The 22699-nt window shown below is 36.4% G+C and overlaps 2 protein-coding genes across 6 annotated transcripts in view; one reads left to right on the forward strand and one right to left on the reverse strand.

Moving 5' to 3' along the window:
- The first annotated feature begins 4926 nt into the window (after positions 1-4926).
- On the forward strand, positions 4927-13797 carry SELENOP (selenoprotein P). Its single transcript, XM_015242110.3, has 5 exons — positions 4927-5084; positions 7252-7467; positions 8212-8424; positions 9659-9776; positions 12309-13797. The coding sequence occupies exons 2-5, from the start codon at positions 7265-7267 to the stop codon at positions 12945-12947; spliced, it is 1173 nt and encodes a 390-aa protein (XP_015097596.1). The 5' UTR covers positions 4927-5084; positions 7252-7264; the 3' UTR covers positions 12948-13797.
- CCDC152 (coiled-coil domain containing 152) overlaps positions 13300-22699 on the reverse strand; it is a 29201-nt gene continuing 19801 nt past the window's right edge. For all 5 annotated transcript variants that reach the window (XM_072958728.1, XM_072958730.1, XM_072958729.1 and 2 more), the window contains 3 exons: positions 16452-16579; positions 14626-14709; positions 13300-14059 (listed from right to left, as the gene is read on the reverse strand). In XM_072958728.1, the coding sequence (XP_072814829.1) occupies positions 13910-14059; positions 14626-14709; positions 16452-16579 (362 nt within the window). In that variant the 3' untranslated portion in view covers positions 13300-13909. The remainder of the gene's footprint in view (positions 14060-14625; positions 14710-16451; positions 16580-22699) is intronic.

Below are 22699 nucleotides of genomic sequence, written 5' to 3' on the forward strand. Positions count from 1 at the left end.
ATGTAGCCAATTACATTTTGAAAATTGGAAACAACTTCCATTAAGAAGGGCGTATATATTAATGACCGTTTATAGAATGAAATAATGTGCAGTTTTAAAGAAAGAATGAGGTAACTCTGTCATATGGACATAGAAGGATGTCTATGGCTTGGAAAGATGTCCATGATATATTATTAAATTAAAAATAGTTGTGAAACAGTATGTAGAGAATAACTATATTTATTTCTACCCAGCAATATATACTTTCCACCAGTATAGTATACAATTTAAGACTGTATTTCCTTTTTTGAAACGTTGAGTTATTTTTAATGAATATTATACAAGGCTACCTGGTCTGAAATTATTACACTTAATTGATTATTCTTCCAGAAAACTAATAATATTTGCTGTAAGATTCCATAAGAAGACTCTTATGATTTGAGAAATCATCAACACAAGTCCTAGAATACTTTTTGGTAATATGTAAAGTTAAGTGGAAAATTAAGACCACCAGAAAATGAACGTAGATTGTCTTGAAATATCCATTTAACTGAGATTAGAGGAGTGGTTCTGGAAAAAATGTTTCAATTGTATAAACCTGGCCTCTTTGCAAACTGGATAGCATGGTAGACATACAACAGAAATCTACGTTTTAAGGGAAATGGGCATGAACAGTTTTTAGCAGCCAGTCTAAGGCATTATTAGTTTTGAGAAGGAATTCATTAGACAGACCTATGTTTTCTGTGTCTAGGATATGTGAGGAAATGAATAATCACTTGAGCTTCATTGGTTCTATGTCTCTTTGGGCTGTTAATTCAAAGAAACCTCAGACACAGGAGAAGATCTGAAAACTAAGTACAAGTTACCCTTTTGTAAGGGCTGTTCACTTTTATAAGGGAATTCTCCGTCTGTAAGGGTATCTCCCTCTCTGTAACAGGAAGAGGAGGATGACCAAATCTCTGGAAACTTATCAGTGGAGAAGGCAATGACCTAAATCTGCATAACAACCTTACCCTTGTTTACTGTGCTTTCCCCAGTTGCTGCCCATAATTGACTCCCCTACCTCCCAACATCTTCTTTTGTCTTTAGCTGGAGATGATTTTTAAGGGGGTGGCTTGGGCCATTTCTGGGAGTTACTCAGTTTTCCTAGATATCTCCCAACTCTACAGGAGGACTGCATGTTATTAAACTTGTTTGTTTTCCTCCTGTTACTCTATCTTGTATTCCAGGGAGAGTCTCAGCCAAGAGCCTAGAAGGATAGAGAGAAAATTATTTTTCCTGCCCTACATGTGGTCTGGAGGCCATTTGATGCCCCTGTGCTCCTTGCATGTTGATGCCAATACCATGTCCCATGGGGAGCTGCAGGAGCTGGCTCTGGTTTAGAGTAGTTAAAAAATTTTAAATTAATAACATCCCATTTCAAATAAAGTTCTTCTGATTTTGGTTCTCTCTGTGCTCAGTCCCGCATGGAATTTGGCACTCTATGTAGTTATCCCCTTAATTGCTGTCATGTTTGGTATATAAAACATTTCTCAGATCTGTAAACTTGTGTACTTGAGGAAGAGCTCCCTTCAAAGCATATTTCAGTTTCATATGAATCGCAAAGGATCCAATTAGTCCTTATCTAATCCAAGCTGCTGTTCCATGACCTCCTCGGCCATTATTCTTTCGCTTGTTTACTTTGCAAACATCTTGCTTTTTCCTGGGTGCCCTTTGCGTACTCAGTAGCTTACCTTTCAACATAAATGCTCAAACAGTATCATGTTTGATACAAGGCATAGGATGAGGTCTAGGGCACCTTCTTGTATATGAAAGGGGAGGAAGAGTAATTTAGGTCAAAAGGTTCCATTTCTCAAAATATTGGAGAAGTCTTCATTTCTCTTTGCATGTAAAACACCACCTAACAACCAAGCTAAAGGAGTTAATGTTTTATATAGGCCCTTCATATGGTAATAAAACTCACTTTTTAATAATTTGAGACATCAATGTTTTATAAATATTAATGGATCACTGTCATATTATCACCTGCGTTAGCTAATAAACTGATTTGTAAAATCACAGTTCACAGCCCTTCTCTCTTCCAGATTCTTAGGGCCCTATTCTCCATAGAAATCAACCACCACCATAAAAAGTTGAGAATGCTTATTAAAACCATGGATTAAATAAACATTGTAGGGGAAAATGATAAGGATGTGAAAGAATGAGACAGTATGAAGAAAGATGGATTCGTGGCTCCAGGGCTGGAAGTTGTGAGGGATGAGATCATTAGGATAAAGTTCAACCCAAAAGGACAGTAATCTTAACGTTCACTGTATGGTGGGGCTGGACAACCTATGAGGAGATTTTAATCATTCATAAAACTTGAAATAAAATAACATTCTAGACAGTGCTGTGGTCAGATTTTCTGGGGGCTTTGGAGGTAGAGTGCAAAACCTAATATAAAGTGACTGTTGAACTTGTTTGAGAGCATGCTGAACTACCGTGCTGGTCCTATCCAGGCTGGATTAAAAGGCTTCTTTTTTCATTTCCAAGTTTCCAACAGAACCTTGTGCTTATAGCATCCTAGACATTGTCACATTTTCCAGTGTGTTTTCGTGCTTACATGTCTGTCTATTCTGTTAGATTTTGAGGTCCTTTAGAACAAGGGACCTCAGCATTGTGCCCAGCCTGAGCACCTAATACATGTTTGTTTGATTTTGTTTGTAATTTGATTTAATACCCAATAAAGGTTTGCTTGAAAATTCTGCTTTCTTAAAAATGCTGACAAGACCCAGATTGCCCAGCACAGAAAAGGCTATTAAGAATGAATTCCCGTCAAACCCTCCTACATGGTTGGTGGGAATATAAATTGGTGCAGCTACTATGGAGAACAGTATGGAGGTTCCTTAAAAAGCTAAAAATAGATTTACCCTATGATCCAGCAATCCCACTCCTGGGCATATATCCAGAGGAAACTCTAATTTGAACAGATATATGCACCCCAGTGATCATAGCAGTACTTACAACAGCCAAGACATGGAAGCAACCTAAGTGTCCATCCACAGACGATTGGTTTAAAAAGATGTGATACACACACACAGGCACACGATGGACTATTACTCAGCCATAAAAAAGAATGAAATGTTGCCATTTGCATCAACATGGATGGACCTAGAGATGATCATACTAAGTGAAATAAGTCAGACAGAGAAAGACAACTACCATATGATATCACTTATATGTAAAATCTAAAAAATAATACAAATGAATTTGTTTACAAAACAGAAACTCACAGACAGAAAACAAACTTATTGTCACCAAAGGGGAAAGGGAGGGGAGGGATAAATTAGGCATATGGTATTAAAAGATACAAACTACTATATATAAAATAGATAAGCAGCAAGGATTTACTGTATAACATAGGGAACTGTATTCAGTATCTTGTAATAACCTATAATGGAAAAGAATCTACAAGATAATTGTCTGCATCACTTTGAGGTACACCTGAAATTGTATTGTAGATCAACTGTACTCCAATTAAAAAGAAAAGAATGAATTCCCTTCCAACATTGCAAGCTCTCTGTCATCTCCTTTTTGGTTTTGGACACACACTGGCCTGGACACACACAGTCCTATGTACTTTGCTTTGGAGCTAGCTGCATGCTTAGAGGGAATTCTTTGGCACAGGAGGCAGCTGCTAAGCTACATGTAAAGAAAGGAGGTGATGTTGAAATACTCAATTTCCTGCTGCAGACAGACTCACCCTATTTAGATTTGTCAAGAAAATGAACCAGAGGGAGGACTATCTGTTTTATATGAGACTTTTTCACAAGGTTCTTTTAAAAAGCAAGTAGGTATATGTGCATTTTTCCCCCTGGGGAGAAACTGAGCATTTACTGGATTCTCAAAAGGATCTGGACCCCAAAAAGGTTAATACCTCCTGCTTAGAGTGAGTAAATAGAATTTGGCTTTCAAATGTCAGGCTTCTACTTTGATAATATGTTTCTTTACAGGAAAGATAACAGCTGGGCCTTTCTGTACTTCCTGCACCTTGTACAACAGTACCCAGCACACAGCAATCAATAGCAGTTTGTTTGGACAAAATGCATTGGTAGTGAAAACAAGGCTTACTTGAAAACCATCACTCTCCAGGGCTGACATCATTTGACATTTGCTCCTTGCCTTACCCATCACTGCTGTGCTCATTTGTAGCAGTTGGTGGAAAGAACTTACCCCTCTCTGAAACAGTAGGCACCTTCTATTTTCTTTGAACATTTTGAAATTTCCATACCCTTATCCATGTCCAGTTACTATCACAGCTAACTTTTATTTGGATGGTACTTAAATTTGTAAAGATTTTACATTAGATTCTTAACATGTCTGTGGGATGCATAGGTCTTCCAGGGAGTAGGACTTCTTTGATGAGAAAAATGAGGCCTGCTCTCCTGCAGATAGGAGGCTTATTTTCTTACTTTTTCCCCCTCAAACAAAAAAGGAGCAGAGGTCCTGGTTGATCGACAGAGATTCAGATTTTAAAGATTGCGAAATAATGCAAGCAGGTCTGTAACAGGAGGAGACTGGAAAGATTTGAAACAGCAGGTGCCTTTTCTAACAAAACTCACATAGTTTGGGTTAGGCTAGCACCTGGCCACTACAAAGCAAAAGGAAGAAAAAAAATTTTTTTTTTTAAATTTTGTTTAAAGCAGCAGCTCAAGTCGCTGGCTCAGCAAGTATTTTCCCCTATTATAGTTTGGAAAAGAGCGTGACTTGGAGGCCCTCTTTACCCTTAGCCCTTCCTCCCGCCCCCGACTGTACCATTAAATCCTAGATACTGGGGTGACTAAAATGGGTGGGGAATAAATCAGTAATTGACAAAAACTACCCTCCCCCACCCATTTTATGCGTGGCAGTGGTTTCTACTTTTTTTTTTAAAGTTGATTGCAATAATCAATTCAGGGCTTTGCCCTGCTTGCAAGGTCACAGCCTGAGTGGACACTGAACTTTGGACTGTAGCTGAGGGGTGAGGTAAACAACAGGACTATAAATATCCGCGTTTCTGGCTGTGGTTTTGTGGAGCCGCCCAGCTGAGCAAAGACAAAGGGAGCAGGCCAGTCAGAAGGCGTTGTGTAAGTAGGAGCTTTGTGTTTCCCAAACTTGACTCCAAGAGTTTGGTAAATGATTTGAATTTTGAGTCTGATTAAATGTTTCTCTCAGAATAGACTTTAAAAAAAGAAGTGGGTAAAGCAAAGAACATAGAAGTAATACGAAAGAAAGAGCAGAAGGATCTAAACTTCAGTGTGGTGGGTGCGGGGGGACTTGGCAGTTCTTCTGATTTCTGCCCTGCCTTCTGCGTGGCCAAGGGTGGGGATGGGGGCAGGGGAGACTGGAGAAGTCAAATACTTTCACTCTGCAAAAAGTTGTGTTCTTATATAGGCAATATTGTATGCTCAAGCGTAAATGCTTCCCACTGAAATGCGGGGTGAGAGCTCTGAGGGCAAAAACAGCCTGTGGGTTTGAAGAGCAGAGACTGAAATTTAGCCATTCTACAATGCTGTGGAAACAGCCAGGGATGTTGTGAGCAGTTTCAGGGCTAAAAAAAAAAACAAAAACACAAGGTTCAGTCCATTCTGTGGAAATGGTCACCCGTGAAAGAGTTAAAACCCAGGTCAAAATCAGGTGATCTGTGATTTAATGCAAGGTTTTGCGGTTTAAGGGGTGAGTGGATACCCTTAGGTGAATGAGGAAGGGCCCTCAGACGCAGGTCTTAAGTTCAGGGGAAGAGGGTGGAAAAAGTTTTTGTGTTTTTTGCCTTTTCATGGAGAATTTTAAACAAATGTAGGTCTATGTGTGGCCAACAAATCTGGGTTTTGTGACTGAATCGTGATGGGACGAGTGAAATTCACAACTCGTTTTGTTATCACATCATCTTCCAGTAAATCTAATTTTGTTATTTATTTTCATTATTTTAGATAGCTGTCTGACAGCTGTAATTATAATCAAAGTTTGTTATGTAAAAAATAATCTTAAAACCAAGTTGAACAGCTTTTGATTATAGTGACAGAGGAAAATCTGAAAGTGTGAACTCTAATCCACTACCCTCTACCAATGGCTTTGGTTATTTTTTTCATCAAAAAACTAATGAATATGAAAGTGAATATATGTATGTTCATGTATGACTGAAGCATTATGCTGTATACCAGAAATTGACACAACATTGTAAACTGACTTCAATAAAAAATACACACACAAAAAAACAGAGAAATGAGTGAAATAGCTTTTTCATTTATATTCACTATTTAGCCCTTTGGAATGTGTGCTATATGTATGGTGAGGGTGCCAGGTGCTTAGTTTATGCTGAAGGGTCTGTAACTATTGAATTTTTGTTCTAGAAGCTAGGGAAAGCCTAGCCATTCCAGTAAGAAACAAAACAGTTTGAATAATTTAGTGTTCCCTTTGCCATCCTAGGGCATAAAAAGCCCCAAATCCTGGCTACTAGAGTGATTAAAGGTGACCTGGTCTAAAAACAGTCAATATACAGCAGTAGCTAAGAGGTCATGTTTTGGAATTAGCAGAACTGGTTTGAATGCAGTTTCCCTTGTGACCTACCACCTGTGTGGAATTGTGCAAGATGCCTAAACTCTCTGTTAGCCATAGTTTTCTCAACTGCAAAAGGGCAGTGGTCACATAGTTGTAAGGATTAACTGACATGGTATAAAAAAGTGCTTAGTGCCCCCTGCATGTAGTTCTATAAATGCTCAATAAATGATAGCTATGCTAAGGATAATTATATCATCAATATAAATACTATCCTACAGAAATACCCTAGATTTAGTCCAGATATAGCCTCTCCTTTTTTAAATATTAGAATTTTAAAGATGTTAGAATATTTGGGATGGCCTTAATAAATCATTTAATTTATCATCTCTTAAATCACCCCCCTCCCCTTTATTTCTCTTCCTTTAGTTAGGCTTTTGTCAAGATACTCTATATAGCTGCTAGAGAGGTGCTGGGCCACCTGCTCAGGCAGACCCCCATAGCACGCTTACTAAAGGATCTTGCTAAGTTGGATAGCTGAGAGGTGCTTTGGCAACGTCCCTGCCTCTGGCTAATCCTTCCCCCTTTATAGGGAGATTTGGTGTAGAGAGGCCCAACATAATGAGCCCAACAACATGGAGACAGAGTCTACTGGCTAGGTATTTGTAGAAAGTAGAATTATACCTGCTGGATTTAATAGAAATTCCTAGTTATGACTGTGAAGTCGCCTCTGAAGATGACAGAAGATTATTTTTACAGGACAACCCCAGCAATGTGGAGAGGCCTGGGGCTGGCCCTGGCTCTCTGTCTTCTCCCCGGGGGAGGAACAGAGAGCCAGGAGCAAAGCTCCTTTTGTGAGAAACCTCCAGCCTGGCACATCAATGGTCAAGACCCGATGCTGGACTCGTATGGCTCAGTGACCGTGGTTGCTCTTCTTCAGGCCAGCTGATACCTGTGCATTCTGCAGGCATCCAGGTGAGGCAGTCTTTCTGTGGTCTAGATCTGATTTCTTAAGGGATAGCTACTAAATACATATATAGATAAAATAAAAATAGAAAAGATGTGTTTATTAAATCACACCTTTTGAAAAACTATATGTTTGCATAGAACATGCTAGAAGAAAGAAGACTAGGAGGATAGACACCAAAATGTTTAATAGTGGTTTTTCTGGAGCTATGGAAATGTTTTCTTCTTTTTGTGTACCTATATTTTTTAATACTCTACTAAATATGCATTACTTGTGTAATGAAAATGTTCTATAATACACTCTTGCAAATGGATTAGTTATTTCAATATAGGAAGCAGAGACCAGAGCTTTGCCAGAGTAGAATGAACACCAGACTTGTCACCAAAGGTCTTGAGTCATTTAACAGATTTGTAAATATATATTTGTTGGGTTATTTGCCAAATATTTATTGGGTACAATTCTCTGTAACTGTGAGATGGATTTAAAAAAATACACTGCATGGGATTAATCTGAGGAAAAATGGGCTAATGTTTGTACAGGAACTGGCATACGGTTTCAGCTAAGCATAAGTGCTCAATAAATAATTAGAAAGACAAAAGTTTTAGTCTTTTACAACAATATGAAGAAGAGGTATAAGTAAGTAAAAAATAACAAGTGTTTCATGTAGAAAAATAGTGAGGAGAAAGGGAGAAGTCACTAATAAAATTAATTGAGATTATTCCTTTTTTTTGTATTTTTCCCAAATATTTTAGATTGGAAGACCTGCGAGTAAAACTGGAGAAAGATGGATACTCTAACATCTCCTTTGTTGTTGTTAATCATCAAGGTCTCTCTTCTCGATTAAAATATATGCATCTTAAAAATAAGGTGTCAGAGCATATTCCTGTTTATCAACAAGAGGAAAACCAAACAGATGTCTGGACGCTTTTAAACGGAAATAAAGATGACTTCCTCATATATGACAGGTGTGTACACACATGCATACACCCCCCCAAGTTAAAAGGTGCTTGCTTTGTATTTAATTTAATAATAAACAATTTAAAATAAGACATCTGCTTTTGTTCTGTTACCATATACTCAGTTTCAAAGTGAGCCCATTAAAATGTTTGGTTTTAATGGCTTCCTTTCACACAGAAGAATTCACCATTCCAGTAGGGAAATAAAGAAAACTGACTATACTATTTTCCCCTGTAAATTAGCATTCTGATTAAATAAAAAGAAGGATCAATTTGTACATCACATACAATTCTAACTTAAAATTTTTGCAGATGAATAACCATACTTTGCAGACCACTTGCTTATCTCTAATTTAATTACTAAACCCGCATTTCTGAGCTATAAAGTATGTTGATCGTTTAGGTATAATCTGCTTGAATCACCGTTTGATTCTATGAGTAAAACGTTGTATTTTGAAGGAGCCTCAATGCGTATTATTATCACCAACATTCCTAGTTGGTGCTGGTTTGTTTTCCTTCTTTTTTTCAGGAACAGAGAACCAGACTCTGTTAGGCCTAAGCCCTACTTGGTCTTACTCTAAATATTTTTAATATTACATGTCCTTCTTTTAGGATTGCAGACTTCTAATTTATTCTGTTGCAGAGTGTAACCTTTTGGAATTCATATAAAACTATCTATACAGGGTTAAACGTGGGCAAGAACTTCTGAGAACGCCAAGTGTTATAGTTCCTTTTCTTTCATTGCGCTGAAATGTTTGTTGCATCGGTATTTTTATAAATCACTGGGTTACTGGCCAAGCCTTAAGACTCTTTGTGTTATGCTGTGATTTCTTATTGTGTGGACTTTGTGCTGCCTTAGCTGTCATGAAAAGATCGTGTGATTTGCAGAGCCTGATTTATGATAAGTTAGTGGTTTGAGCATTGGTAGGATTTATAAGTCAATTACAAAATTGTATTTGACCAAGTCACAATAACTGCACTACACAGTTTCGACATTAATGTGACGTATCTATTTCACATTTCAAAATGCTAATGTTAGACTCACTGTAGTCTTGTCATGACTTGATCTGGTATGTAGTGCCAGGAGCTGGTTTGAGACCCCATTCAAGGAAATTTCCTGAAGGTATGAAAGGGTCTTATCTTAGTTATAAGATCATTCAACCTGTAATACGTATCCCAGATGGTGCATGAGTAGGATTATGGTACAAAAAGTGTTGTAATGACATTGTATTTTTTTTTTTAGATGTGGCCACCTTGTGTATCATCTTGGTTTGCCTTTCTCCTTCCTAACTTTCCCATATGTAGAAGAATCCATTAAGATTGTTTACTGTGAAAATAAATGTGGAAACTGCTCTCTCAAGGTATTTTTCTTAATTATTTTTACAGAGAGAAAAGAGGGTATCTTTTAAGAACTATCTAAATAAATTAGTGTTTCACAACTAATTAGCTAATCAATGTTTCTGCTGGTGTACTAAAAATAAACCACAACAGTAATTTTAATAATTACACACACTTTCTGTTATTTAACATATACTTTAAAACATCTTGTCAAGATCCATATTGCTGCTTCTATCTAGGAGGAGTTTAGAAAACAAAAATCAGAGTAGATTACATATTTCAATTACCATCAAATGGTGGTGCATGAGTATTAGTGCTTAAAGAATTTATTGTAGATTCATACACGAGCATGGTGATAACAGAGATTATCCATGGCATCGCCTGCAGTGAAATTGGGGCCCAGATAACTACTTAATTTACCAAGAATGTAAAACTGTCAGCTTTTCTGTGAAGTGCCTATACAATGCAGTTAAATCTACTGCATTTATCTCACAATGGAATACTTTTTTTTAACTCATTACTGTTATTTCTTTCCTAACAACCATGAGAATATTTATTCCTTGTTATGAGAAACACTATATTTACATATTGTTTATGAAAAAGATACTCAAGGAATTGATTTTAGCTAATATTAACTACATTTCTTCCTCCGCCCCATGTTGAGAAGGAAAATAATTCCAAGCAATGTTTCCTTGATGGAGCAAGTTGGCAAAATGTGAACTCAGGTTTAAAAACAATTTTGAATTTTATCTGTGAGCTGTACTTCCTTTAGATTTTTCCAGCTCTAAAGAAAGCCATTCAAATTTTAATGAATCATTTAATTAAGTTAAGAAGCTCAATAGGTTAATTACTCTAGTTATGTCATTTTTCACATTTTAATCTTCATAATAACCCTGTGGGGGTTATTTTACTGCTTTTACAGATGAGACTGACATAATACAAATAAGGGACTAACTCAATGTCTAACTTACACTAAGTGCTTAATGTCAGCTATATTGCTTCCTCATATTTGGGGATTTTTTTCAGTATTTTGGATTTTTGCAAATATCTAAGAGTTGTAAATACACCTAGGTACGTTGAAACAAAGGCAGAAACAATTTCCATAACATGCTTAAAGTTTACAAGCTATCAGTAAATATATCATAGGTATCTGACATGCCAAATCAAATTGGGAGTTTTTCTATTTCATTGCATCCTTGATGCCACCAATTATATGACACATTATTTATGTGCTATTAAAAAATGCTGTTAAGGTAGGACACAATACTATATCAATTGTAGGATGCATTCTAATTTTAAAGATACTAAAATGTGAAAAAAATACATTGTAAAATCAGTGAAATATAGTAATTGGTTTCTTGGAACTAATTAGATTACTACTGTAGTTATTTTCTTTGTTTAATCTTTGAAGATTTAGAACATTACACAATATAAACATTTATCAAATTGTTTATAAGTTTTTAATTAAACACTATTAAGTTCTCAAAAGTAATTCAGAAACAACCAAAAAAAGTACCACTTAGTAGTTGTAGTTAAAATCCAATGGAATTTATAACCTTTCAAAACCTTCAAAACACCAAACCATACCACTTAGTGAGTCTTTGATTGCTCAAGTTGATTTTATAACTTTATTTACAAATAATTTTAGGTTGAGGTTTAATATTACATTGCCATATCTATAAGCTTTGAGCCTATGATTTTCGGCACATAAAACAATAAAGAAAAGACTTTCAGCAAATGAAAGAACTAGATTCATGCAGAGAGGAATATTATGCTTAGTCCAAAATGGGAAGTAATTTGCTACTTTCAGCTGACAGCAGTATAGTAGAAACACATTAACAAAGCTTTAGTGAAGTTCAAAACATTTCCTGGCAAAAGCTGAGGTGTAAAAAACTTGATTTTGAGCAGAGTTTGTTGGCATTTTTGAATTATTAGGAATTAGTTTGTTTCAGAATATAATATTAGATTCGGTTGTTGACACAGGTGTGAAAGGTTCCATGTAGGTAAACTGATTTTAGGATTTGATATTTGTTTGACTTTACTGCAGTCAATCTAAGTTCTTATAACTAGTTTATTTAGTTTTGTTTTTGCAGATACAAATATAGTGGCTTGGCTTTCTTTTTAAGCCTATGTATTTCCTCAGAATTCTTGAAAATTTAGGAAATGTTCTTGATAAGAAAAGGAAAATTTGAATTCTGCTGACTAGTACAGAAGCTTAGGTGGATTGTTAAAACTTTAATTGTATTACATCTTTTTTAATCTACTTTCAAAACATTAATGTTGATTTGTTTGTAAGATGCTTGAGGATTCTTTGGTTAAAGGCAAACTTTGCACAAGAAGTACTTTATTATGAGATATAGCTGGGAACCAAATTTTAATAAAAAGTGTAGGTGTTGAGACTGACATCAGATTTTTCCCTCATCAATATGATGCTGGAAAAACAAAGCCAGTTCAATACTAATTAACTGGTTTGAATTTCATATATGTTAGCTCTACAAATCATTTTTCATTCATTCTTGCTAAATCTATAGTTTTGTCGATTTTTGTTACTTCAGACCCAAGAACATGAAGACTTCTGTAAAAACGTCTCTTTGGCTACAGAGGAGCAAACTACCGAGGCTCCACAGCCTCATCCTCATCCTCATCCCCATCACCGTCACCATCACCATCATCATCATGGGCATCAGCATCTTGAGAACAGTCATCCTTCACAGTATCCAAAACCAGAAGCACCAGATGCTTCTGAGAATCCCCCTCCTTCAGATCTTCGTCACCACCATAGGCACAAGGGTCCCCAAAGACAGGGTTACTCAGAGAACTGAGATATGCCAGTAGGAAGTAAAAATTTACAACTTTCTCTTCCACAAAAGAAGCTCTGACGAAAGGGATGCATAAATCAGTTATTCTGTAAATTCCCCAAAGATTCAAAGTTGGCTCTGAGTAGCTGATGCTGACACTGTCGACATCTGGTATTTGAAAAAACAGGGTCTGCAATCACCTGACAGTGTGAAGAAAACCTCCCCTCTTTATGCAGCTGACAGGGCCTTCTGGCAGAGGAGACCGTCATTGAGTCCTGACAATGACGTTTGCCTCCAGCTGCCTGACAGGCAAGTCAGCAGCTCAAGCCCACAGAAGCCAGCACCAAATGAAGCTGAAAAAATAAGGCAGCAATGTGAGAATGACCTTCAAATTAAATATTTGAAATTGGACATACTTCCCAAGTCAGTCTAGGCAATTACATTTCCAGCATTTTTATAAACTACCTAATTAATAGTGATCCAAAAATAGGACTTGGATTTGTGCAAATGCAGAGAAATCCACTATATTGGTTTCCACATTTTAAACTTTAAGTCAAAGAAATTTTGACCCAAGCCATAGTTTTATTACAGGGCAACTGAAAGGTGATTGCAGCATTTGGTTAATATGTTTTTCTTTTTCTTTCTCCAGCATTCTACTTGCATTAATGAAAACAGGAACATAAACTATGACCTAGGGGTTTCTGTTAGATAGTTGGCAACTTAGAATGGAGGAAGAACAACAAAGACATGTTTTCCATTTTCTTTACTTATTTCTCAAAACAATATTATCTTTTGTCTTTTTTAATCTTACATTTTTAACAGATTAAATCTTTAAAGAAAGAAGTGAATTCTGACTTTTCAGATCCCAAAGTACTTACACGTGAATATTTTGCTATTACATTTTAGATATTCATTTATACTTTTATATCTCAGACTCATGTCTTGATTTTTACTATCACATATGAATGAAGCCTTTATATATCTTGGTTTCTTTATCTAGCATTTTATCCTACTCTTTAAAATTTGAGATGCCAGTCTTGAAAGCTAGAAGGAAAAAGATAAAAGAATGTTGTCTATCTCTTGATTGCTTAGAAAGTATTTCCATAGTCAATGATGGTTCAGTAGGTAAACTTAGTCCTATAAACCCGAACTCCTTTATGGTTAATACTACTAAGCAAGCATGCGATACACAATTGGCAAGAGTGTGGATTTGTTTAAATAAACTCAATAAAAAAGTTTAAAGCTGTCTTTTTGTTTTCATTGTTATTACTTAAGTAGTATGTTATATTGACAATAGAAATGAATTTCCAGCTGCTTTTAAAGAAATTAAATAGCAACTAGTGAATTTACTTCTGTGCTCAAAACCGTCTACGCTTAAACTGAGAATCTTTGCCAACAAATTTAAGTTGAGAATCTTTGCTGACAGAGAGGCGTTGCTCTAAATCATGAATGGTATTACGAAGAGTCGCAATCTCCTTGTTTTTTTCTTCTTGAAGATGTTGAAGCTTCTAAATGGAGCAGAAAAATGTTGTTATTGCAGTTCAGAAAACAACAGCAAAAACTATGCTTTTTAAAGTAGAAGCAGGTATTAAAAAAAAAACACCTTCTTTTGAAAGGTGTATAATTTTAGTTTTGTAGGACTCAATAGGGTAAAACTGGTATAAGGATACAAAAATACACATTAGCACCATTTATTTTAGTTTGTTCCCTTCTCCCTATTAGCTTGAAATTATAAACCATAAATAAAGGAGATGAACAAAAAGAAATCTATTTGGGCGCCTAAGTAACTTCAGAATAGTAAGTCAGCCTTAATTCAAAATATATTATGGAATTCCTAAGATGGCCCAAAAAGTCAGGACTTCTGTAATATTTTAATTTACTACTAAGATTTACTAGTTTAAACTGAAAGTGACTTTTAAAGGTTATTGAAAATCGAATAGCTTTCTGATTATGTGACAGACATATTTTAAGGAGAACTGTTAAGTATATTGTTAGTAAATATTAGATAACTTTTATGGAAACACACTAAGAATTTATTTTTTAAACAATACCCATGGAAGAAAAACTCACATACCCTCCTATAGATGCTGTGTGGCAGAACAGTAGAAGCTGGATATGATTTTGATGTAGTTTGAACTCTTGCTAGTTTGGCATCAAACTGAATCAAGTTTAAAAAGAAAGTTATTGCGAACATTCTAGCTAAACAATTAGAAACAACTGTTTCTGTAAATATAATCCATTATATCCTCAGACATATAATCTGTAATTTAAGTGCATTCACTGTAAAACAGAAGACAGAAAAGTCTTAAAGAATAAAGCACACCCAAACAAGATTAACTGTAGCTACATTTAAAACTACCTGGGGAGCTTTTTAAAAGGACCAAACACCCAGACACTACAGAGAGATTCTGGAGTGGGGTCAGCATCATGTTTTTCTCAAGACCTCAGCTGATTTCCTCATGCAGGGTTAAGAATCTAGTTAACTAGGGTTGGGAATCTAGTTAACTTAAAAATAGATACAAATATTTTCATGTTACTGAGTGTACTTTGTAAAGAAAGTAAATGTAATCAACAGTCATGGGAGAAAAACTTACATACCCTTCTGCAGAAACTTTGAGGCTAAGTAGTAGAATTTGGATATGATTTTCTTGATTTAGTTTGAACTCTTCTTGGTTTGACATTAAACTGAATCAGGTTTAAAAATTCTCATAGGCCATTCTTACAGGTCTTTTTTTTTTTTGCAAAATTCTCCGTTATAATTTATTCTTTTGTGTTTAGTGTGGCCTCATTGTGGACTAAAAATAAACTGTGAGATTGTGTTCTGGTGTGGGGAGAGAAATAGATACAATGAAAATAAAGAGCAAGAAGAGTTTTGTATACCAAACAAGAAACTTGGGTTAAACCAGTGAGGGGCCAGGATGATAAACAAATGCACACTCCCAGGCCATGGATTAGAAGTTGATGGTCAATCTTGAAACACAGCGTATTGTATCTTTAGTTGTCCATCTAGCCCTCTCTGTGGTTTGTGGGTACCCTTGACCAGAAGGCAGTAACAACAGCAAAGAGCCTCAAAAGTCAACATCAGTTCCCTTTTGCTCATTGATTATACAAGTCTTCCACATGGTGCCTCATCAAGCACCCCAGGGAGATCAAACTTTAAAGGACAGGAAAGGTAAGTTAACTAAGTAGGTAAATCCTGACAACATAAGGTAAAGTGGGAGTCAAACTGAAGTGATGAAAGAATGACGGACAGGGAGATTGGGAGAATCTAGAAAAAAAATTTAAAGGACAAATATATTGTCAAAATATCAATGTCTTTGAGATTCTGACATCTGATTAAGCAACCAACTGAAAAGGCTTTGGACCCAAGAACTTCAGCCTTTGGGATGCCCTATTGAAAGTCCCTTAAAAAAAATCTGGTTTGTCTGCCTCTGTGATATATATTTAAAATTTATTAGCAACAACTTTGTCTCTTTTATTTCAAATAAAGAAAAATAAATTTCCAATTGGTTCACTGGGGTTCCACAATTTCTGCTGAGGAGAGAATAATGTTAAGGATAAGGAATACTCTCCCCACTGCTGGAACAGTAGACTCAGCTGGAAATGCAGGTAACCCCTGAGTTATCCGTCTTCGCTCTCAGAGGAAACAATACCTCTCTGGAAACCAGGACATTTTGAACGACTGAAGAGTCCCACCTTGAGGCCAAGTGCTGAAGGGCAGAGCAGATAACAGTTGTACAGGGCCTGAGCGTTGCATGTGATGAGGAATGAGTGTGTGTGAAGCCCTCTCACAGGATTGTGTCTAATCCTGAAACTTATCTCACTCTGATGACAAGTAGGCAAAGTATGGCCTAGAGTAAAGGATGCATCCTCAAATTTAGCAGAGGCTTAAACACTTACTTCTAGCTGTAGTTTGATTATTTCACTTTGTTTTTCCTTTTCTTGAGTTCTTAACTTTGCATTTAACTCTGATATTTCCACCTCCTTTTTCTCTATCAGTTCTTTATTCTTTTCTTCACTTAATTCAGCTGAATAAAAAAAAAATTCATTTTAACATTTCAAAAATCTTACAGACTTATGTTTTTTAATATTTTAAACAATCTACAAGACAGTGCATTTTATTAATAAAACATGTATTTTAGAAACTTTACACACAGGGTAGCTTTTATGTATTTTTTGACAAGCTCCTGGAACATGCTTGAAACACAAAGGTCACCCACTGAATGCTTTTGAATGAATAAACTAATTTGTACTCAAACATCTAGAGAATAATATTCTTTAAATGCCTAGAAAATAAATAGGATATTTAATGGTTAAAGAAGGACACAGAGCCTGCACTTCTAGGTACAGAGGGCCTCAAATTACTAGATAACTCCTAACTTCTTAATACAATATTTAAATAATTGATTTTTAACATTTTCCAATATTTGTATATAAGGTTATAAATTTACCCATAAATATAGCCTTATTTGTGCCTCACAAGTTTTGATATGTAATGTTTTCTGTGTAATTAAGTTCAAAATTCTTTCTTTGGGATTTCTACTTTGATCAATAATTTTTAAACATACAGGCATTTTCCAATTATCTGTATTTTACCAACTTTATCTTAATTGCAGTGTGGTCAAAGAACTTAGTCTATAATTTCAGACCTTTGAAATTATGTTGAGATTTGCCTTTTTCAAAATATAGTCAATTTTCTTGAATGATTCATGAACTCTTAAAAATAATGTGCATTCTGCATTCATTTATAGGGTATAATGGTTTATTTATATCAAATAGTACCAGTTTGTTAATTTTGTTGTTTAAAAGTCTGTGTTATTAGTGATTTTGTTTGCGCATACTTTTTTTTCCACGATAAAAATACATATTAATTTTTTTCAGTATGATTGTAGGTTTGTCTGTTTCTCCTACTAGTTCTGCCAATTTTGCTTCATATATTTAAAGCTCTGTTATTTGGTACATATAAATTTAGAATTGTTGTTGTATCTACCTGGTGAATTGAACATTTTATCATTACTGAAATTCCATCTTTATCTTTAGCGTTGCTTCTTGAACTGAAGTATACTTTGCTCCACATTAGTATAGTTATGCCAGCTTTGTGTTGGTTATCATTTGCATGGTGTATCCTTTTCCATCTTTTAAATTTTTCTGTATCTTTATATTTTAGATTTTTTTTGTAAGTAGCTTATTATAAGATTTTAATTTTTATCCATTATGACAATCTTTTAATTGGAACATTTAGTCATTACATTTAATGCATTTATTAATATATTTGGGGTTAAGTCTACCAGTTTATTATTTACTTATTTTTTCATTCTATTCCATTTTCCCTGTCTTTTTCTTGCCTTAATTTGGACCGCATATCTATTTTTATTCTTTTTTCTTTTCATTACCTTGATAGTTATTAGTTTGATAAATATTCCCTTATTCTTTCTTTAATGATTACCTTACTGATTAAACATGCATACTTGACTTGTTAGAATGTAATAAAACTAATACTTTTACCACTTTACAGACATAATGAAAATCCTACATTTTAACTCCATTTAGTCTTCCTATCTTTGATGGCTTTGTGTTATGTTAACTTAATTACATTAGGACTACATTTCTCAGAACCTGTATGGTTCCAGGTTAGAGCTGGCTGTTAAGAGAAATCTGCATAAGATTTGAGAAGTAGAAGTAAAGCAGCAACGAATTTGTTGTGAAGGTCAGTGTGAGATGTTAGGTAATGTTGCGAGCTCACATATGCTGGCCTTCTGGCTCACCAAACCAGGAGCTATTATTTTCTGTTCTGAAGATCCTTGTGCATAGTGAGACATGAGACAATGTTGCAGTTCACATAAGTTGTCACTGATCACTGTATCATCTTATTGATATAGAGAAGCATTTAATTTCACAGCTTCTTCAGCTCCCACCAGATTCCCTCATTTCTTCATCAAAAATCCCCATCAAGTCCTATTATTCATTGATTATATTAATCACAATAATAAATTCCATATTTGATAATACCATTATTTGGTTCATAATTGGATTTGTATTTATTTTCTTTTAAAATTTTTATAGTTGACCTTGTTTAGGCTATTTTATTTTTAAAGTCATGTTTACCCAGGTATAATCTATATACACCAAAATCTCATCTGAGGTATACAGTTAGATGAGTTCTGACAAACATATACAATCATCTAACTGTATACAATCACTTAACCATCACCACAAGCAAGGAATAGAATTTTTTCAGCATCTCCAAGAGCCCTTAGGCCCTTTCCACATCAGTTCCTAACCCCATGCACTGGAAAATATTTATCTGATTTTTGTCATAATTTTTCCTTTTCTTGAATGTCATATAATCAGAATTAAATAGTATGTGGCCTTTTGGGTCTGGCTTCTTTTAATACAATGCTTTTGAAATGATCACATTGTTCATGTATCTGTTTCTTTTTATTGCTGAGTGATTTACTATTCTTATACATGTATCATGCTTTGTTTATTAACCAGTTAATGGATTTGCTTGATTCCAGTTTGGGACCATTATGAATAAAGTTGCAATAAACCTACATGTGCAGCTCTCTGTGTAGATGTATGTTTTCATTTCTCTTGAACAAATACCCAGGAGTGGGATTGCTGGGTCATATGGTATGTGTTATGAGGTGGTCATGAAAAGAAAACTCTCAGATCTCTGACTGCAGAGAGCCTAACTGACCAGTGTGTCCAGCTGCTGCACACTGAAATTCATTACTGCTTTGGAGATGATGCCTTGCTTCCATGGGCTACAACCAGTCTATGACAGGGTGGGGCTGGAATACTGAGGAGGACCGCATGTCCTGGGACACGTGGAACTCTTCACAGGACAATTTGTATCAAGGCTAATCACTAGTTGTGCTTAAATTTTCTTAGAACTGCATTGCAGTCTAAGGTTTTTCTACCCAACCTTCTTTCCTTGCCTTCACAGGTGTTGGACTTGCATGCGGGGTGAAGGTTAACCCAGCTTTCTCTGGCTTCCTTACCATTTCCCTTCATAAGCATTTTGTCCAATAAATTTCTTGAATGTCTACTCCCATCTGGTGTCTCTATAGAGGACATGAACTAGCACAAGAAAACAGATATGATTGGGGCACTTCCCATTTTGTGAGAAATAAGGACACCATCCTTAGTATGTGGATTACTGGTAGTTCCTAGTACACAGTGGGGGTCTGATTGCTAAAGATTTTATCAGAAGTAATCTGGGGGAAATGTTCTGGTGGAGGTGAATGCTTTGCAGGTACAATAATTCAGGCATTTGAAAGATAGAGGGAAACAACACCCACAAAGACAGTAGAGTTGGTTTAGTTACTGCTAAATTAAACTGACGTTCTACTGAGGAATAATGAGAAACTGAGAACTGTTAACAAGAAGTTACAGATTTAAAGAATGGGTGTGAGAGCCAGGGGGACTCTTTGGTAGCTTACAAACAGGCTCTTACCAACTCTAGTGGAAGAGCAGATACAGCTGAGCAACAGAGAATCTAATCGTTAAAGTTGCAGAACTCCAGAGATGTTTAAATGCTCAGCCAAAACAGGTCTGCTATTCTAAAATCAGGGTCCTGCCTGGGAATGCCTAAGATCCTGAAAAATAGGACAGGAACATCTGGATAAATGCTTGTGAGGATGCTGGCTTTGACAACTCTCCCTAAATGCTCAAAATTTGCAGAGGGGACCTACTCTTTTCTAGTAAGAGCTAGTACTTACCCTGTGATAAAAGATGCTACAGAGGCTCCTCTCAGAAGCTGTCACTACCTCCTCTTGGGCTGCTAGGCTTATAATTAGGGTTAAATCCCTGGGTTAATCCTGGCTGGGGGAGTGCTGGGGCTGATAAGGGGGGAAGTTATAATACCCCAAGGAGCTGCATGTAGCAGCCAGGTTGTACTGGAAACAGCCATGTGGATACCCTTAAGAATGGACTTTGAGGGTGTTGGATGAAAGAAGACTGAAAGTAAGACTAGGTAAGCAAGAATTCATTGCCTTGAAGATACACTCTAGGGAAAGGGGACATAACACCCTCACAAAGACCCAGGAGATGAAACAAACTGTTAGAGTGGACCTAGACCTCTAGAGAAAGCAATGGCCAAAGGTGAGTGAAGTGGGAACACCTGAGAAGCCCTGGCAGCTAATAGAGAAAGGCGTAAGGAGGCTCTGGAAATTTAGCATGTTTGAGCAGATATATTACATGAGGCAAGAAAATGCACCAAAAAATTATGCTCCCTAGGAGGGCTCAGAAGACACTTGTCAGCAGCCTTAAGTAGGCCGTGGGGCCCAGGCCAAAGTTCACAATAGCTTGCACCTGGTAAGAGCTAAATGTACGCATGCGCCAGTAGCATGACTAAGCATTATGAACACTACGCATGCTCCACTAACATTATAAAAGGACAAGTGCGTACACCTGACTCATGTGCGCCACCCGCTTGTACTGCAGTAAAGTACTGTTTGCTCCATGTCGGCTCCTCGCGCATTATGTCAGCTCCTCGCGCCTTCTTCCAGCTGGGCAGCTCACCTCCTCAAATCCCTCTTCAGCCTCCCTCGGCTGACAACACTACTAACCAAAGCCACCAGGAGTGTGCTGGTAGAGGCAAACCAGTACCAGCAAGCTAGGGCTGACAAGAGGTACTTACAAAGTTGGGCTCATTAATATCCTGGGGATGGTGCCCCACCCCCACCAAGTTATAGACGCCAGGTGATGGTGCTTAACTGCCAAAAGCCCTCGGGCCACAATTATCAGAAGACCAGGAAAGCCAGAGCACAGCCAAAGGGGCTTAACTTTCGAGAGTTGCAGAGATAATAGGTTAGCAGCCAATGTTGCTTAACACCTACTACAAAAAAATCAAGAATGGAGGAATAGAAGGCTGAGGGTACATTATTACCCTTCACTCAGTTCCCAAACCTGAACCAAGTTTTTGGTCTAGAGCCTGTTGGCTGAAAATATATGATTAGGTCCCTAGGAGGCAGAACACTTCAACAATCCCTCTTCTGTGTTTCTCCTGAGGAAGAAACATCCACAGGAACCATGGGGAACTTGCTACCTGAACTCATATGGAGAAGAAGGTAAGTGAAGTATAAACAGTGGACTGTTGTGGCCATGAAAATGCATCTTTCAGATCTCCAACTTCAGGGAACATAATTGACTCACTGTCTTTATGACCATGTTTAAGCTGAGGTCATGATTTCCAAGAGCTGCTCGTAGCCAATGACAGGACCTGGCAGTAATACTAAGGTAGTCTTATTCCTGAGGGTTGCAGAAGTCAGTTGATGGCCAAATTTGGCTCACATTTGCTTAAACCTTCTTATAAATGTGTCACAGTCTAAGATTTCTGCCCAACACACCTTGCTTTGTTCTCTTCTTCACAGAGATTAGACCTGTATCATAGGCTGGCAGTTTACCTAGTCTCTCCCATTTCCCTCCCTATGTACCCTCACAAATGTTTTCTTTAACAAATCCCTTGAATGTCTAATTCTGTATAAGCATCTGCTTCTCAGAGGACCCAAAGAAATTACAAAACCCTTTTCTAAAGTGACTGCATAATTTTCAGTCCCGTCAGTAATGTATGAAAATTCCAATTGCTCCATACCCTCACCAACACTTAGTATTGATAGTTTTTAAAGATTTTAGCAGTTTTCAAAGGTGCAAAGTGATATCTCATTGCAGTTTTAATTTGTAGTTCCCTACTAACCACTTATGTTGAACATGTTTTCATGTGCTTATTTTCCATCTGTAGATCTCTGGGGAAGAGTCCAAATGTTTTGCCCATTTCTTTATTGGATTGACTTCTTATTATTGAGTTGTAAGAGTTCTTCATTGATTTTGGATATGAGCCTTTTATCAGCTATGCATTTATTAGTATTATCTCCTGGTCTGTGGCCTGTCTTTTCACTTTAACAGTGTTGAAGGACAGAAGTTAATAATTTTGATGAAATTCAGTGTAGAATTTTTTCCTTTATTGTTTGTTTTTTGTTTCTTTCTAAGAAGTTGTATCTATCTCAAGGTCACAAAGATTATCTTCTATGATTTCTTCTAGCAGTTTCATAGATGTAGGTTTACATTCAGACCTATCATCTATCTCAAGTTAATTTTTGTATAAAGTGTGCATCTAGGCTCATTAGGAAAGGTTTTTAATACCT

Source organism: Vicugna pacos, chromosome 3, assembly GCF_048564905.1.
Source record: "Vicugna pacos chromosome 3, VicPac4, whole genome shotgun sequence".
Classification (NCBI taxonomy): Eukaryota; Metazoa; Chordata; class Mammalia; order Artiodactyla; family Camelidae; genus Vicugna; species Vicugna pacos.